This window comes from Hemiscyllium ocellatum, chromosome 4 (genome assembly GCF_020745735.1).
Source record: "Hemiscyllium ocellatum isolate sHemOce1 chromosome 4, sHemOce1.pat.X.cur, whole genome shotgun sequence".
Taxonomy (NCBI): domain Eukaryota; kingdom Metazoa; phylum Chordata; class Chondrichthyes; order Orectolobiformes; family Hemiscylliidae; genus Hemiscyllium; species Hemiscyllium ocellatum.
The window spans coordinates 11660957-11679391 of NC_083404.1; the positions used below are offsets into that span (position 1 = coordinate 11660957).

At 38.9% G+C, this 18435-nt stretch overlaps 1 protein-coding gene across 3 annotated transcripts in view; it reads left to right on the forward strand.

The window, feature by feature from the left end:
• The window catches only part of LOC132811042 (ATP-binding cassette sub-family C member 9-like), a 141134-nt gene that overhangs the window by 56205 nt on the left and 66494 nt on the right, over window positions 1–18435 (forward strand). For all 3 annotated transcript variants that reach the window (XM_060822753.1, XM_060822754.1, XM_060822755.1), the window contains exons 12-14: window positions 3428–3538; window positions 12079–12246; window positions 17518–17681. In XM_060822753.1, coding sequence (XP_060678736.1) covers window positions 3428–3538; window positions 12079–12246; window positions 17518–17681 — 443 coding nt within the window. The remainder of the gene's footprint in view (window positions 1–3427; window positions 3539–12078; window positions 12247–17517; window positions 17682–18435) is intronic.

The window sequence follows — 18435 nt, forward strand, 5'->3', positions numbered from 1 at the left end:
GAGAGGTTGAAAAGGCTAGGGCTGTTTTCCCTGGAGTGTCGGAGGCTGAGGAATGACATTATAGAGTTTTATAAAATCATGAGGGGCATGGATAGGGTAAATAGACAAGGTCTTTCCTCTAGGTGGGGGAGACCAGAACTAGAGGGCATCGGTTTAGGGTGAGAGGGGAAAGATATAAAAGTGACCTAAGGGGCACCGTTTTCACAGAGGGTGGTGTGTGTGTGGAATGGGCTGCCAGAGGAACTGGTGGAGGCTGGTACAATTGCAACATTTGGATGGGTAGATGAATAGGAAGGGTTTGGAGAGATATGGTCAGGCTGCTGGCAGGTAGGACTAGATTGGGTTTGGACATCTGGTTGGCATGGACGGGTTGGACCGAAGGGTCTGTTTCCATGCTGTACATCTGTCTCTGACTCTGTGTACAGCTCAGTAGCAAGCTTTGAATAATTATTTAATAAATTAATTAATTTGGGATAACTAACCATATTGGGGTATCATACAATGTCACCTAAGTTTCTAGTCTGACACTTTCTTAAAATAAAATGGTTGTGGAAACATTCAGCATCCGAAACAGAAAAGTTGAGTAATAGTTTAGTTGTAACCAGAATTGAATTGTGAACTGAATTCTGATAAAGGGCTCTGTTTGAAATATTATAAATGTTAGTTTTTCTTTCTTAGATGATTAGATTAATTTGGTGGATATTTACTGATTTATTGAACAGAAGGATCTGTTTTCATGCTGTATGACTCTATGGGCTCTATGACTCTATATGCATGCTTATATTCTTTGACTTCTATATAATACTTACAAAAAAAATACAAATAAATGTAGATTTGATGTCAATTTATGAATTAGATTAAAAAATTCTTTCCCTACTGACTGATGAGCAGCAACAGATTCTACTAATTAGAAATTAATGTACAGTACAAATCTCTTGGTGATAAGGACTTTAATCTTTACGGTATCATGAATAATAATCTGAAAGTCTGAGTTAGATGTACGCTTGATTTCCAATTTAAGTCTGGAATTAGAAAAATTCTTTGTGTTGCTCTTCTGGCTGTAATCTCTCAGTTTGATCATGAGCCATAGTGCTGGTTTTGTGAAGGGTATAAATTAATTGTGACACATCCACAAAAATTGCAGTCATAGCTATAAAGTTCTTTAATTGTTGTGTGCCTCTTCTGTGTAATTAGAGTACTAGTGCAGTGCCAATCTTCTTTTCATGCCAGTTGGCATTCAGTTGATAAGTAGATATATTGGAAAAATAATCAAAATATTATTTTGACTTAAGCCATTTTTTGCTTCAAATGCATATAATTTCAATTTTAAGCTGAAGGAGATGGGGGAGATGCTAAATGAGTAGTTTGCATCAATGCTTACTGTGGAGAAGGACATGGAAGATATAGAATGTAGGAAAATGGATGGTGACATCCTGAAATATGTTCATATTACAGAGGAGGAAGTGCTGGATGTTTTGAAACACATCAAGGTGAATAAATCCCCAGGACCTGATCAAGTGTACCATAGAACTCTGTGGGAAGCTAGGGAAGTGATTGTTGGGCCCCTTGCTGAGATGTATGTATTATCGATAGTTGCAGGTGAGGTGCCGGAAGACTGGAGGTGGGTGAATGTGGTACCACTATTTAAGAAGGGTGATAAGGCCAAGCCAGGGAACTATAGACTGATGAGCCTGACATCGGTGGTGGGCAAGTTGTCGGAGGAAATCCTGAGGGACAGGACTTACAAGTATTTGGGAAGGCAAGGACTGATTAGGGATAGTCAACATGGCATTGTGTGTGGGAAATCATGTCTCAAGAACTTGATTGAGTCTTTTCAAGAAGTAACAAAGAGGATTGATGAGGGCAGAGCTGTGGACGTGATCTATATAGATGTCAATAAGGCATTCGACAAGGTTCCTCATGGGCGACTGGTTAGCAAGGTTAGATCTCATCGAATACACGGAGAACTTGCCATTTGGACACAGAACTAGCTTGAAGACAGAAGACAGACAGAGGATGGTGGTGGGGGATTGTTTTTCAGATTGAAGGCTTGTGACCAGTGGAGTGCCACAAGAATCGGTGCTGGGTGCACTACTTTTCACCGTTTATATAAATGATTTGGATGTGAACATAGGAGGTATAAGTTAGTAAATTTGCAAATGACACCAACATTGGAGATGTAGTGGATAACAAAGAAGGTTACCTCAGATTACAATGGAATCTTGATCAGATGGGCCAGTGAGCTGAGAAGCGGCAGATGGAGCTTAATTTAGATAAATGCAAGGTACTGCATCTTGGGAAAGCAAATCTTAGCAGGACATATACACTTAATGGTAAGGTCTTAGGGAGTGTTGCTAAACAGAGACCTTGGAGTGCAGGTTCATAGGTCCTTGAAAGTAGAGTCATAGTTTGATAGGATAATGAAGAAGGCATTTGGTATGTTTTCCTTTATTGGTCAGAACATTAAGTATAGGTGTTAGGAAGTCATGTTGCTGCTTTATAGGACATTGGTTAGGCCACTTATGGAAGATTGCCTGCAATTCGGGTCTCCTTCCTATTGGAAGGGTGTTGTAAAACTTGAAGGGGTTCAGGAAAGATTTACAAGGATGTTGCCACGGTTGGAGGATTTGAGGTACAGGGAGAGGCTGAATAGGATGGGGCTGTTTTTCCCTGGAGCATTGGAGGCTGAGGAGTGACCTCATAGAGGTTTATAAAATTGAGGGGTATGAATAGGATAAATAACCCAAGTCTTTTCCCTGGGTTGGAGGAGTCCAGAACTGGAGGGCATAGTTTAGGGCGAGAGGGGAAAGATATAAAAGAGACCTAAGGGGCAATTTTTTCACACGGAGAATGAGCTGCCAGAGAAATTGCTGAAGGCTGGTAAAATTGCAACAATTGAAAGACATCTGGATGAATCTATGAATAGGAAGGGTTTGGAGGGATATGGGCCAAGTGCTGGCAAATGGGACTAGATTAGTTTGGAATATCTGGTCTACATGGATGGGTTGGACAGAAGGGTCTGTTTCTGTGCTGTGTACATCTGTGACTCTGTTTAATTATAGTTCTACTTTACCAGTGGTATTATTTAAACATATCCACGGAGTGTGCATAAAGATTTACGTCTTAATGTTTTGTGAAATAGAAAACTTAGATGAGCTGTATTTTAATGTCGCCAAAATAAATCAGTTTTTGCAAATTAGATTGGATTTTAAATTACAAACTTCATTTAATTTACAATTTTAAGTTTTTAATTCTTTTGCAGATTAGGATGTGTACACATTTAAAGAATAGAGACATTACATTTGAAGTGATTTGTGTAGCAAATAATTACAAATTGAATTGACAACATCAATGGTCTAATCTGTGTGGCAAAGAATGTTGGAGACTGTTTAATTGGTTTTAATATTATTTTTCTTTTTATATTTAGACTTTTAGTATTTATTCTCGTGTGAGTGGATCACCACTGACTGCCAACAAGGCTTTTACTGCATTGGCACTTTTTGATAAATTTAATGCTCCACTTCTCTTGCTCCCAGTGGTAAGTTGCATGCTGATCATTTTATTCAGTATTGAATACACTTAAAAGGTTTGAGTCACATGCTTTAGAAAGTAGCTAAAAAGGAATTGTATTTATCATTGCCAAATATCATTAGTATTTTAGAGAACTTGGCTTGTTAGGAACATATCTGAAACTAAGCCATGTAATTGTGCATCCCTTTATCAATATGTAAGAAAGATGTATCTGTTTCCAGTTTTGAAAATTTGAATATATTAAATGTCTTTAGCTTTTTGGACAGCAAGTTATAGATTCCTAATCTGTTTTGAGTGCATTCACTTCTAAGCAGCATACCTCTGATTCTAAGATTCTGTTCCCTTGCTCTGAATGCCCAAAGGAAATGGTTTTTCTATACCTGTATCACAAATACTTTTATTTAAACACCTTAATTAAATCACTCCTCAAACATTCAAACTCTATTTAACACAAGCCAGATTTTTAAGACTTATCCTAATTTAATCCTACAAGTTCCTTCATTATTTTGGTGAAAATCTGCCATGTTGTTGGAGGTCACTCTACTCTTTTTTTTTGAGATGAAAGTCAGATAATGTGGATGCTCGTAATTTGAAATAAAAGCAGAATATTCTGTAAATACTCAGCAGTGAAGAGACATTTGTTGGAAAGGGAAGAATTTAATACTTCCCGTTGGGAAACTAGCCAACTTACTCACCCACTAGGAAGGAGGTAGTCATCTGAAACTATTAATTAACTATTAGTTGACTACTTAATGGGCTTAATTGGTGGTAGGTCAAGAGATTTGCACATGGACCTACTTGGCCATAACTTAATTCATGAGATGGTAAGGAGAGGGTGAGTACCTCTTCAGGGCAGAGTCACCTCATTGTCTCGCCACCATTCATGCCACCTCCACTTCAGGAAAATTGCATCCTTTATCTCTTTAACCAATTGTGTTAAAAGATTGTAAATATAACTGTGCAACGAATGAGAAGAAAGGGTGAATTAGATTTACAAGAATCGACATCAGATTTGCAAGCTTACACATATCAGGAAGGGATGCACAATCTGCTTTCTCTTCAAAAGTCAATTTTTTGTCAGTAGTGAAAATATTCTGGAAACGATAATTTGAGGTGGAATTAGTAGTTACATGGCAAAGGTAGGTTGACTAGGAAGGGTCAGCATGGATTTCTAAAGGACAAATCACATTTACCTACCTTGCTGCAGATTTTCGAAGAGATAACAGATTGCCTTGATAAGAGTGAGTCTATTAATATGTATGTGGACTTGTAGAAGGTGCTCAATGTGCTGCCACACAATAGACATGTGGAAAGTTATAGATCATGGTGTAAACAGGATTGTAAAGGTGTGTGTATAAAATTGACAGTAATAAGAAACAGAGCATAATAGCTAATGGATTTTTTTGAGTTGGAGAAATGCTTAGAGTGGAGATCCTCAGGGTTCAGTATTGGGATCCTTGCTTTAATCTGATATATTTATAACCTGGATCTTGGTGTGCAGGGGACAATTTCAAAGTTTGCAGATAACATTAAACCTGGAAAAAGTTATAAATCATGAGGAGGTCAGAATGGAACTCTTAAAGCACATAGACAGATTGGTGGAGTGGGAGGATAGGTGGGCAGATGAAGTTCAATGCCAGGAAGTGTGAGGTGATGCACTTGAGCATTGAGAAACAATAAAATTGGAGTTACAATTTACAAGGAATCCATATGCATATATGCACAGATTATTGAAAGTGGCAGCACAAGCAAAGAGAGCAGGTAATTAAACTTGAAGTGTCTGCTGCTTTATTAATAGGGATACAGAGTTGAAGAACAAGGCGGTGATGTTGAACTTGAATAACACACTTGTTAGACCCCTCTGGCCACCACATAGGAAAATTACATTGGAGACAGTGCAGAAGCAATTTCCGAGTGGTGACAGGACTGACAAATTTCAGTTATAAGGATAAATTGAAGAAATTGAATGGTTCTCCTTAGAGAGAAGAAAGCTGAGAAGAGTTTTGATTCAGGTTTTCAAAAGCATGAGTGGGCTGGATGGAGTTGATAGGGAGAAACTCTTTGTGCTCCCAAAGAGAACAAAAGTGAGGGCACATAGAGTTAAAGTATGTGCAAAAAAAAAGCAACAATGATGTGAGAAAACAAAAATTTTCATTCAGCAAACAGTTAGAATATTGAATATACTGCCTGGAAATGTGATGGAGGCAGGTTCAGTTGAGGCATTCAAGATGACATTGGTTAGTTGAATAGAAATAACATACTGTGATAAGTGGGGAGAAAAAGGAAACCAATGCAAGATAACATTCATTTGAAGAACAGTGAATCCTAGGTTGAATGGCTCCTTCTGTGCGGCGACAATTGTGATTCTATTAAAGAGAAGTCCAGAAAATGTGATCTAATAGGTGTCATAAAAAGCTCTGAACAGTAAGAGAGTGGACACATGGTTTCAACTTGTGGGGGAAAACGTGGAACTATTGGCCATTAATATAGAAGTCAAGAAATCAAATAAAAAGTTCATAAGAAATTTCCTATTCGATTCAGAGACTGGTGAAAATATGGAACCCAAATTAGTGTAGCACAATTTAAGGAAGATCTTAAACCTGTAAAGGAAAGAAAATTGAAAGTTATGTAGAAACTTAGGGAAGGACAGAGAAGAGGAAACTTGTGGGGAACATCATGTAAGTATGGTCAGAATGGCCATATGTTGCTTGGTGTATTCTACAGAACCATTCAGCTTGTGGCGAAGTTTTGTTGAAGCACATTTTGCAGGAAATGAGCAGAGAAGTGGAAAATGATTTACTTTGCCTCATACACCCGAGTCGAAGGCTGAGAAAGCAATCCAGTTCTTTCCTGTCCATTGCCAATGTTCTTGCATTGCTCTAAAATCTGTTATCTGACTGGAGATATCTGCTGACAGTGCGGCACACAGTCGTCGTTGTACTCCCAATAGGAGCCCATTGCATGATCTGCTGGGAAGGCCATAATGATGAAAAGTCTATGACATATTAAAGCCAGCTGGGCCATCTTTGCAGATAATGCATAAAACAAGAGGCTGTTCTGAGTGTTTCTTTTCTTCATTGTTTGGTATAAAATGCCTCCAGTGTATGTCCAGGATCCTTTGAAGACATCTGGTGTCGAAGGCATTGAGTTTCTTTTTTAACAGTCTTTTAAGGAACAAGTCTATAAACTATATAATAGAGTGGAGAGCACATTTGTGTTATGGAGCCAAAGCTTTGCTTTCATGAAAAGCTTTTTACTGTTTCAAGTCTCATTTCATATAGTTAAAAGCTGATGGTTTTTTAACTTAGTATCCCTTTGAGCTTTTGTCAATGATTGTCTAAATATTAATGAAACAATCCAAATGAATTAAGTTCTTTCTGATCTTAGCTTTGTTTTGATTAATGTGACCATGTTAATTGTTGGTGGTCTACCATCATTTTCTTTTATTTTCTTGATGTTTATGGTCTGTTGATTGAGTTGACGAGCTGTCAGAACCCTGTTATGCTGTCCGGAAGGTTAGTATTTTACCAAAGCCAAATTGTCCAATTATTTACCCTACTATACCTTTCTTTTCCAGTATCCATGAAATGGCCAAATGTTTGATCATCTGCGAATCTCTTAACCATGTCCTTTACTTTTTAAGTCTAAATTTTTGAGCCCTGTGGAAACCATTAGAAACAGTAGTCCAGTCCTAAAATCATTCATCAATCTTGCCTTTAGTTTCTGTAACTGTGCTAATTTTTGATCTGAAATATTACTTTCCCTTTGATCCTATGTCATTTTAAATTCCATAGCATTCTGGTGGTGATCCAGTATCCATGGTTAAGTAAAAAGGGCAGTGTCAAACTTTTTTTTAAAAAAAGGGTACAGATCTCCTCTGTGTTCTTATAATTCTGAGGTTCTGTTAGTAGGATGGAAGGCAGGTCAGAATTCTGGATAGAGAAATTTTACAAAAGTGAATTATCACCAAAAATAATAATGAGGGAAAATTAGAATATGAGAAAAGATAGCAAGAAATACAAAATCAAATGGTAAGCGTTTCTACAAATATGTAAAAAAGAAGAGTTAAGGAAGTGAGTATTGGTTGGTTGTATTGAAGGTGGGTTTGGGGATTTAAGAGTGGAAAATAAAATGGTAGATGAATTAAACAGGTATTGTGCATCAGGCTCACTATAAACAATACAGTAACACTCTAGAATAGCTTTAATTCATAAAGGAGGAACCTCAAAATTACGATCACCAGGGAAGTGGCATTGTACAAACTGTTGGAATACTGGGCTGACAAGTCCCTGGGTACTGATGGACTTCATCAGAGGGTCTTAATCAAAATAGCTAATGAAATAGTTGATGCATTGGTTTTAATTTGCCGAAATTCCCTCAAGTCAAGAAGGTTCTGTTGAATAGTAAAATAGTGATTATAACTCCTTTTTATTCAAAAATAGAGAGATTTAGAAAACATTAAACTGGAAAATAAAAGCTCTTGATGCAGGGGTAATGTATTGAAATAGATAAAAAATTAAATAGAAGATGATTTGGAGATGCCGGTGTTGGACTGGGGTGTACAGAGTTAAAAATCACACAACATCAGGTTATAGTCCAATAGGTTTAATTGGAAGCACACCTTGACAATCACTTGATGAAGGAGCAGCGCTCCGAAAGCTAGTGTGCTTCCAATTAAACCTGGTGTTGTGTGATTGTTAACTAAATAGAAAATGGTTGCTCAGTTTGTTGACAGCATAGTGATAGATAGGAAAATAAATAATGAAGAAAATTTTGAGTATGATAAGTGACCTGACAAATGGCACAATGTGAATTTGACCATTGTGGCCGGAAGAATAATGAAAAGTGCTTCCTTAATTGAGTGAGATTGTAGAGACATGTGGTGTCCTCTTCTAGAAAACTTTACCACTGAACTTTTAAATAGGTATATTTATGTATGTCATAGAGTCATGGAGATGTACAGCATGGAATCAGACCCTTCGGTCCCACCTGCCAGCACCCGGCCCATATCTCTCCAAACCCTTCCTATTCATAGACCCATCCAGATGCCTTTTAAATGTTGCAATTGTACCAGCTTCCACTACCACCTCTGGCAGCTCATTCCATACATGCACCACCCTCTGTGTGAAAAAGTTGTCCATTAGGTCTCTTCTATATTTTCCCCTCTCACCCTAAACCTATGCCCTCTAGTTCTGGATTCCCCGACCCCAGGGGAAAGACCTCATCTACTTACCCTATTCATGCCCTTCATGATTTTATGAACCTCTATAAGGTCACCCCTCAGCCTCCGACATTCCAGGGAAAACAGTCCCAGGCTTTTCAATCTCTCCCTATAGCTCAAATCCTCCAACCCTGGCAACATCTTTGTCACTCTTTTCTGAACCCTATCAAGTTTCATAACATCCTTCGGACAGACAGGAGACCAGAATTGCATGCAATATTCCAAAAATGGCCTAACCGATATTCTGTACAGCCGCAACATGACCTCCCAACTCCTGTACTCAATTATCTGACCAATAAGGGAAAGCATTCTAAATGCCTCCTTTTATCCTATCTACCTGTGACTCTACTTTCGAGGAGCAATGAACCTGCACTCCAGGGTCTCTTTTGTTCAACAACACTGCCTAGGACTTTACCATGAAGCGTATACCATTAAGTATATAAATCCTACTAAGACTTGCTTTCCCAAAATGCAGCACCTTGCCTAACTTTCTATATTCTCCCTTCAGAATCTCATCCTTTCCCCTTCCTATGTTGTTGGTTCCAATGTGTACAATGACCTCTTGCTGGTCCCTCTTCCTTTGAGAACATTTTACACCCTCTCTGAGACATCCTTGATCCTGGCACCAGGGAGGAACCCACCATTCCGATTTTTCGCTGCTGCCTGCGGAAACGTCTTGTTTGTGACTCTGACTAGAGAGTCCCCAAACACAATTGTTCGCTTGGAACCCAACATACCCCTCATTCCATTTGATTCTGTCTCAACACCAGAAACTAGGCTGTCCGTACTACATTCCCCTCAGAATCCATCACTCCCTATATTTTCCAAAACTAGCATACTTATTTTGAAATCCTGTAATTGCAGCAAATAATCAAGAAATCTAATAGAATATTATCATTTTTTCCTAAAAACATTGAGTACAAAAGTAGAGAGGTTATGCTTTAGTTATATTTGGCATTAACTGGAACTACATTTGAAGTACTAGATACGTTATTTGTTATCCAATTTAAGGAAGGATGTAAATGCATTGAAGCAGTTCAATGAGGTTTACTCAACCAGTACCTAGAATGCACAGGTTTTCTTGTGAGGAAAGTGTGGACAGGTTAGGATGGTACTTACCTATGTGAGTTTAAAAGAGTAAGAGATGACTTGATTGAAGTTTATAAGATCCTAGAGAGTCTTGACAGGAATCTACTCTAATTGAAATGTGATCATTACTGCTAACGTGCTGTCCCACTGATGACTCTTTCACCTTCCCAGATTTATTCATTAAAATTAAATCTAGAAATGCCCCTCCTCTTTTTTTGAAACTGATAGATATTTGATTTTAAAAAACACAGGCCTCTTGTACCATCTGCTGGGTCTTTTTTGCTGATCACCCGTTCCACCTTTTCCTTCTGCTGCAACCTGACCAAATCTAGAAAGAACATCAATCAACCCACTGCCCTGTGGCTGAAAATTCCACCTCCCTTCCCAACTCCACCAAGGACATGCAGGTCCTGGGCTTCCTCTATCGCCACTCCCTTACCACCCGACACTTGGTAGAAGAAAGCCTCATCTTCCACCTCTGGATGATACGAAGTTAGGTGGACAGGCAGGTAGTACTGAGGAAATGGGGAGGCTGCAGAAGGATCTGGACAGTTTGGGAGAGTGGTCCAGGAAATGGCTGATGGAATTCAACGTGAGCAAATGCGAGGTCTTGCACTTTGGCAAAATGAATAAAAGCATAGACTACTTTCTAAACGGTGAGAAAATTCATAAAGCCAAAGTACAAAGGGATCTGGGAGTGCTAGTCGAGGATTCTGTAAAGGTAAACATGCAGGTTGAGTCCGTGATTAAGAAAGCGAATGCAATGTTGTCACTTATCTCAAGAGGGTTGGAATATAATAACACCGTTGTGCTACTGAGACTTTATAAAGCTCTGGTTAGGCCCCATTTGGAGTACTGTGTCCAATTTTGGTCCCCACACCTCAGGAAGGACATACTGGCACTGGAACGTGTCCAGCGGAGAGTCACACTGATGATCCCTGGAATGGTTGGTCTAACAAACGAGGAACGGCTGAGGATCCTGTGATTGTATTCATTGGAGTTTAGAAGATTAAGGGGAGACTTAATAGAAACTTACAAGATAATACATGGCTTGGAAAGGGTGGACGCTAGGAATTGTTTTCTGTTAGGCAAGAAGACTAGGACCCGTGGACACAGCCTTAAAATTAGAGGGGGTCAATTCAGAACAGTAATGCAGAGACATTTCTTCAGCCAGAGAGTGGTGGGCCTGTGGAATTCATTGCTGCAGAGTGCATTGGAGGCCGGGACGCTAAATGTCTTCAAGGCAGAGATTAATAGATTTTTGATGTCTCGAGGAATTAAGGGCTACGGGGAGAATGTGGGTAAGTGGAGTTGAAATGCCCATCAGCCATGGTTGAATGGCGGAGTGGACTCAATGGGTCGAATAGCCTTACTTCCACTCCTATGTCTTATGGACCCTTCCCCCCTCCCCCCCCCCCCCCCCCCCCACATCCCACCTTATCCCAGTCCCAACCTTCCAACTCAGCACTGCCCTCATGATCTGTCCCACTGCCAATCTTCCTTTCCATTAATCCACTCCACCATCCCTTCCGAGCTATCACCTTTACACCCACCTCCATCCACCTATTGCACTCTTAGCTACCTCCCCCTCTCCCATTTATCTGTCCACTCCCGAGGCTCCCAGCCTCATTCCTGATAAAGGGCATTCTGGTCCTTGGATGCTTCCAGACCTGCTGTGCTTTTCCAGCACCACACTCTCAACTCTAATCTTCAGCATCTGCCGTCCTCACTTTTGCCAAATCTAGAAACATAATATCCAACTGTCATTCACCCTAGTTTTTGCGAATCCAAATGAAAAAAATGTTAATGGCAGCAAAGAGCTAAAAGGGTAAGTTTTTTTTTGTTGCAATCAAAATGTTTGGTCCCATCATGTGGGAACATTTTAAAATGTGTAACTTGTTGCTTGCAGTTATATGATTGGATGGGTAGATGGTGCACTATGAAGTTACCGTCTTAAGGTGACTTTGAGTGACTTTCTAGAATAGGATGTATTATTATGCCAGTAACCCAATTCCTGAAATACAATGTACACATTGCAGTACAGAGCTGTCATGCACTTTTGCTAAATATTCAGTACGAATTTGTTCTTATTTAGCCATACTTTCGTTTGCAGCCACTAAATAGTTTTTTTGTGCATTTATCATTACTTAAATGTTAAGTGACTATCAATGTGTCACCTAACACTTAGTTTATTTTTCAGAAGTGGTTCTACCTTTTCATGTTCTCTTTCACTCCAGATAATAAAAATAATAGTGAATGCAGTTGTCAGCACTTGTCGATTGTCATCTTTCTTTAACACTGAGGAATTGAAACGAACAACAGCATCTCCTATTGGATCCACAGAGGCTGAAAATTGCTTAACTCCTCCTGACATCTCTGACCGGAATGGATACGTGCCTGTTGAAGTAAGGGGATCTTGAAACTTTTAAGAAAGATAATACAATTAACACTCTTGGCTAAAGCAACTAAATATTCTCCATTTATGTTTATACACTTCGCATATCTCTGAACAATCTTTCAGGAAATGTTATTTTAAAAAAAAACAGGCACAGGTGATATGCAGGAGTCGAAAAGTGTGGCACTGGAAAAGCACAGCCAGTTAGGCAAAATTCAAGGAGTAAGACAGTCAATGTTTCGAGCATAAGCTCTTCATCAGGAATGTGGCAAGGGCCCAAGTGGTCTAAGAGATAAAGGGAAGGGTTGTAGTGCTGGGGGGGATGGTTGCTAGGAATGAAGGTGGTAAATGGTAGTTGGGGGGGGGGGTGATGGTGATAGGTCAGAGTGGAGGGTGGAGCTGATAGGCAGGAAGGAAGATGGTCAAGTTGGATAGTTCAACAGGATAGTACAGAGTTGGAGTGTTGGATTTGGGATAAGGTGGGGGGAGGGGAAATGAAGAAACTGGTGAAATTGACATTGATTCCGTCTGGCTGAAGGATTCCAAGGTGGACGGTGAGGCATTCTTCCTCCAGTCATTGGGTGGCTAGGATTTGGCAGTGGAGGTGGCCCATGACTTGCACGTGCTTCGAAGAGCGTGAGAGGGAGTTAGTGTTTGGCCACAGGGTGGTGGGGTTATTTGCTGCGTGATGTTACTTATGTCTAGTTGCCTCTGATTAAAATAAGAAACTGTTTAAGTATCTTTTCAGTGGTCAGTGTGTTAATTTGTGAAACATACTGTTCTGTTGTACAACACTTCCATAAAAACTAATGCTTCTTGTGTAATTCTTATTTTGGTGGTAGCTTCAGCTAAACTAATCGAAAAAAAAACGTTTTTAATGGTAAGTTTAAAAAGCAAATCAACTAAACTACAAAATTATTTTGCATCAAAAGTTTAAAAAAAAAACATCATTACTGAAGCAGAAATGAATTCTGAGTAAACAAAAGCAAATATTCCTGGAGAAACTCAGCAGATCTGGAGATCTGGTAACATAAAGATATAGAGATGTACAGCACGGAAACAGACCCTTTGATCCAACTCATCCATGCCGACTAGATATCCTAACCTAATCATGTCCCATTTGCCAGCACCCAGCCCATATCCCTCTAAATCCTTCCTATTCATATACCCATCCAGATATCTTTTAAATATTGTAATTGTACCAGCCTCCCCCACTTTCTTGGGCAGCCCATTCCATACACGCACCAGCCTCTGCATTAAAAAGTTGCCCTTTAGATCCCTTTTAAATCTTTCCCTTCTCACCCTAAACCCATGCCCTCTAGTTCTGAAGTCCCCGCCGAAGGAAAAAGACCTTGTCTATTTATCCTATTTATGTCCCTCATAATTTTATAAACCTCTAAATGGCCACTCCTCAGCATCTGACACTCCAGGGAAAACAGGCCCAGCCTACCCAGCCTCTCCATCTGTGGAAGAGAACAGAGTTAATGTTTTGAGTTCAGTGACCCTTCACCTTTGCCCCTTCTCCAGCTAGTTCTGTTTCTATGTATCTCATTTACATGAAACCATGCCCCTGAAGATGTTTTTTCATGGAATGTAACTGTTTGTTGCATGTACCTTCATTATAGGCGAAGTCCTGAAAGCAAGGTGTTATCGTAGTCATGGAAAAAAATTGACAAATTAGCTTTAATTACTAATCGCAGGATGATTTGCAAAAGCTGAAAAAGAGCTGAGCAAAGTGTTAATCCTTTCTCCAACTCTTGACTTCTTGCCATCAATGACGAGGAAACATTCAAATCTTGGGTAGAGATGTAGAGGAATTTTGAAGATCAAGTTTGTGTCAGCTAAGAATTTGTAATGTCATTTCATTTCAATTACTATTTATCCCATTCAACTTGCATTAACTCAATAAGCTATCTCAAAGTCTTCATGAAAATCTAGTTGAATCGGTAAAGTGAGCTCTGCTCCTTGAGCTATTCTCACCTCCCCTTGTCAAAATATGCCAGAACAAGAAACCACAAGCTCAGTTATAAGTATCACTGCCAGAACTTCACTCTTCTAAGCACTAAATTAATTCAAGAACAAGCCAAAAGAAACTAAATGTAGCAGCTGTGATCCAACCACAACTCTTCAAATCTTACCTGTACTATATTGTGGAATGGACCAAAGATCAGTTCAGATACCTGAAGCATCCACTAACTATGCCCAATTATATGTTATTCAGTAATTAACTTAATTAAATGAATTAACCTTCTTTACATTGTGTTCTAAGGAACTGCACAGTCTATAGAGGACTGTAAAAGCCAACAAGAGATTTGACCTGTAGTGCGTTCATAGTGATATACCTCAAATGGAAGGCACATTGGCCTTAAAGTGTACTGTAATTTTGATGTTGAACTATTAGGTCCTCTTCTTCCTCCCAAACTTTGTCTTTGAACCTATAAAAACCCAGGATGGCTATCTTATTGGTGAGGGAAAAAGAAACTACACAAAAGAGATCTAAAGTTGCCATTATGTCTTTTAAATGGGACCACCCAGAAATAGTGAACATTTCCTGTAGTTGCTAATATGATTGGAGAAGTCTGGAAGTAATGAAGGTTGAATGAGAGTACGATTAGAAAATGGCTGAGGCAGCAGCGCACATAGGTGATATTATCAAATTCCGTTTGGGCTATCGTTGTTGAGGAGACAATGTTCAAGCTAACAGTTCAACTCTGCATTGAACATGACTCTGAAATGCAGAAGGTCTTGTTCAAAAGAAATATCTTTACCCGGCCTATTCACAAAAGTCTTAATTTTCTAAACCGGGAAGCCAGATAGAAAATTGTATGGAGATATGCTTGATCTCATCCATTTTTTTCATCTCCAGCTTTTCTGTCATGATGTCAACATTTCACATGTGCCTGTAGCATGTCTTAGTTATCTTCCAAGCATTTCTGAGAAATGGGAGGTAATATTAACAGGATACAAATGTACTGAATGAAGACTCATGAGGAAAGTAATGCTTAATTATAAGCAAGTGAGACAATAGTGAAGATGCAAAATGATTTAGGCATTCAAGCATGCTAAAAAGCAATAATCAGATGTTAATATATTGTTAACCTTAATTGATTACCAGTCTAGATTATCAAGGGGCAGATGGTATAAACCAGGTTTATAACATTTCTGAAATACCAAAAAGGCCATTGCGACTTAGAATGGCTAGACTGGTCTCATCAAAAGAGTAGCGCAAATGCTATAGAATATTATCAGGACCCAACAGATTTGATGACAAGGAGACTTGGTACAAAGTAGATTTGTATTCCCTAGAACATAAAAAGTAAGGGATCAATTCAATAGATTTTATTTTGAACAGTGAAAAGAGTTGATAAGATAGGTAGAAATATTTTCTGCTGATGGCAAAATCTAGGACCAAGTGATGTAATCTTAAAATGAGGGCTGGTCCATTCAGGAGAGAAATTAAGAAACACTGTCATGCAAAGGATGGTAGCAATTAGATTACTTAGTGTGGAAACAGGCCCTTCAGCCCAACAAGTCCACACCGACCCACCGAAGCGCAACCCACCCATACCCCTAACCTAACACTACGGGCAATTTAGCATGGCCAATTCACCTGACCTGCACATCTTTGGAGTGTGGGAGGAAACCGGAGCACCCGGAGGAAACCCACGCTGACACAGGGAGAATGTGCAAACTCCACACAGTCAGTCGCCTGAGTCGGGAATTGAACCCGGGTCTCAGGCGCTGTGAGGCAGCAGTGCTAACCACTGTGCCACCGTGCTGCCCACATGTGGAATGTACTCCCACAAAGAGTAATTGAAGTTATCTCAGTTAATAATTTTTAAATGGTAGATTTTTGGTAGCCAAATGGTAACCAGGAATGATTCCTGATGAAGGGCTTTTGCCCGAAACGCCGATTCCGCTGCACTTTGGATGCTGCCTGAACTGCTGTGCTCTTCCAGCACCACTAATCCAGAATATGGTGGAGCCAAGGCAAATGGATGCAGTTAAGATCCAGATCAACTTCAAGGTTGTTGAATGGTGAAACAGGTTCAAAGAGCTGAATGTGCTAAATTTTTTCCTGTCTTTCTAATTAATGTTAGAACATTTATTTCTGTAGGTATTCACAGATTTTGCGAGTTTGGTCGCTTGATAGGAAATGCGTAAGTCTTGAGTACTATGCAGTTGTTTTTTAATCTCACAAATTGAGACTGAGAAAAGGAATTTAATTTTTAAAAACTTAATAGAACAAAATATTTAAACATTCTCTTTGAACTTGTGGTTTTGGTTAAGTATAATTTTAAATGCACATTGTGATATAGATTATGTGACTTATAAGTATTTTAACATCATTTACCTTTGATTTTGGATTTTTAAATTTAATCACAAATCCTATATGCCACTAGATCAAACTTCAAAGTATTTCTACGGCCATCATGAATTATTTTAAAGCGGTTTGTGAGGGCGGTGGCCTCCAAGAACAAATAGGAATTCGTGTGTATTGGGAGAATTCACAAGTGAACAAAGAAAACAGTATTAAACATTCAGATGGAAGATTCTGGAATTTTTGGGGGGCTTGGGGGAAACACCCATAGTCTAAAAAATGAAGATTTATTTTTCAGTTTGGGTAGTTCTGTAAGGTTCTTAGCTGAAGTTGGAGCTGTAAAGTGGTATGTTCTGAGAAAAGGAAAAGAGATTTTAGAATTGTTAAACATAGGTTACCACAGTTTAAAAAGTTCAGTTCAAAAGCTCTAGACCAGAAGTGTTCACCCTGGAGCATTTATAGCTGGGAAAATTTAAGATCAGTTATATGATAAAACAAGGAAGCAGCTTCAGATTCTCTCAACCAAGAATGGAAAGCATAGCTGCGTCAAGCCTTTTTGTGGGATTGGGAATGGTACTTTCATTGGTTTTTGAGTACTGTAACTGGACCCTTTTAAGATTAGTGGAGTTGTTTCAAAATATTTAAACTTATGTTAATGTAAATATCTTGATTTATTCTATATTACCTTCATTTCTTTGCATAATAATTTATTTGTTTGTAAAGCCAAATCTGCAGCATTGTCTGCTTATGTTTCCGGGAGAAACCATCTCATTTATGACAAAAAAGGTCTATCATGTCAGATTTTAGTCTGAGATCTGAATTTTCAGTCTTGACATTGCCTGGATTGTAACAACATGCAAGTGATTTTATTATTTGTTTTAATGGATATTTGAAGGAGTCATTTGCTTGATCTCTTCTAAAAAATGAAATGCACTCTTATATTTGACTTGAATTTCACAGCTTGTACAGACAGAAGGAAAAGATGTTACTAATCATTCTCACAACTGCAATGATTTGCTAGACCACCCAGACAAACCCCATCTGGACTCTTTAATTAATGATTGCAATGGGGCAAAACCTGATGAAAGCATTGTAGATGATGTGGAGCTCCTTCCCAGTTGCAGGTAAAGTTTCAAAACCTGTTTATTCACTAAGTACAGTGAATTATTTTATTGCATTTGAAAACCAATGGTTGTGTAATTGAATAAAAGACTTCTTTATATTTTATCAAGCAAGGTATCAGGCATTTAAACATTTAGAATATCCTTAAAAAAAAGTTAATTTATTTGGTTGTTGAAATTCCAAATATTGTTTGAACAGATTTGACTAACATTACTGCTTCTTAAGCACATTCACTTACAAGTCGGTGAATCTTCCAGCTAAAATTCCAAATATTAGGTATTACATTATTTGAAGTTCTCAAAGCCACTTTGACAGCGACTAAGGAGAGGTAAGTTAAATGTGGTTTAAGGTGATGTGTGGGGAGATAAAAAGGTAGGGTGACAGGTGGATGAAGAGGAGAGTTAAGCCAATGAGGGCCTGAGGTGGGTTGATGGGTGGCAATGTATTGTCAGTTCTTGCAAGGATAAGCCAAGTTATGTGGGGGATATTCGGCTTGTCAGGTTTTGTAGTTTGGTTGTTCATGTTCACGACATTGGATCCTTTTAATTGCCATGCATGCATTATTAAGCAAAAACAGGTTTAAAGGGACCATGCATTTAAATTGTCTGCACAATTCAAGACTCCAAGTGATGTGCATTATTAGACATGATGCCTCTGAGTATTTATGCAATGTGGATCTTTTATTTGCCGAATAACTTGGCAATAAAAGTGTGTAATATCTGCTTTTTCATTATTTGTGTGACCAGTGGATGTTGA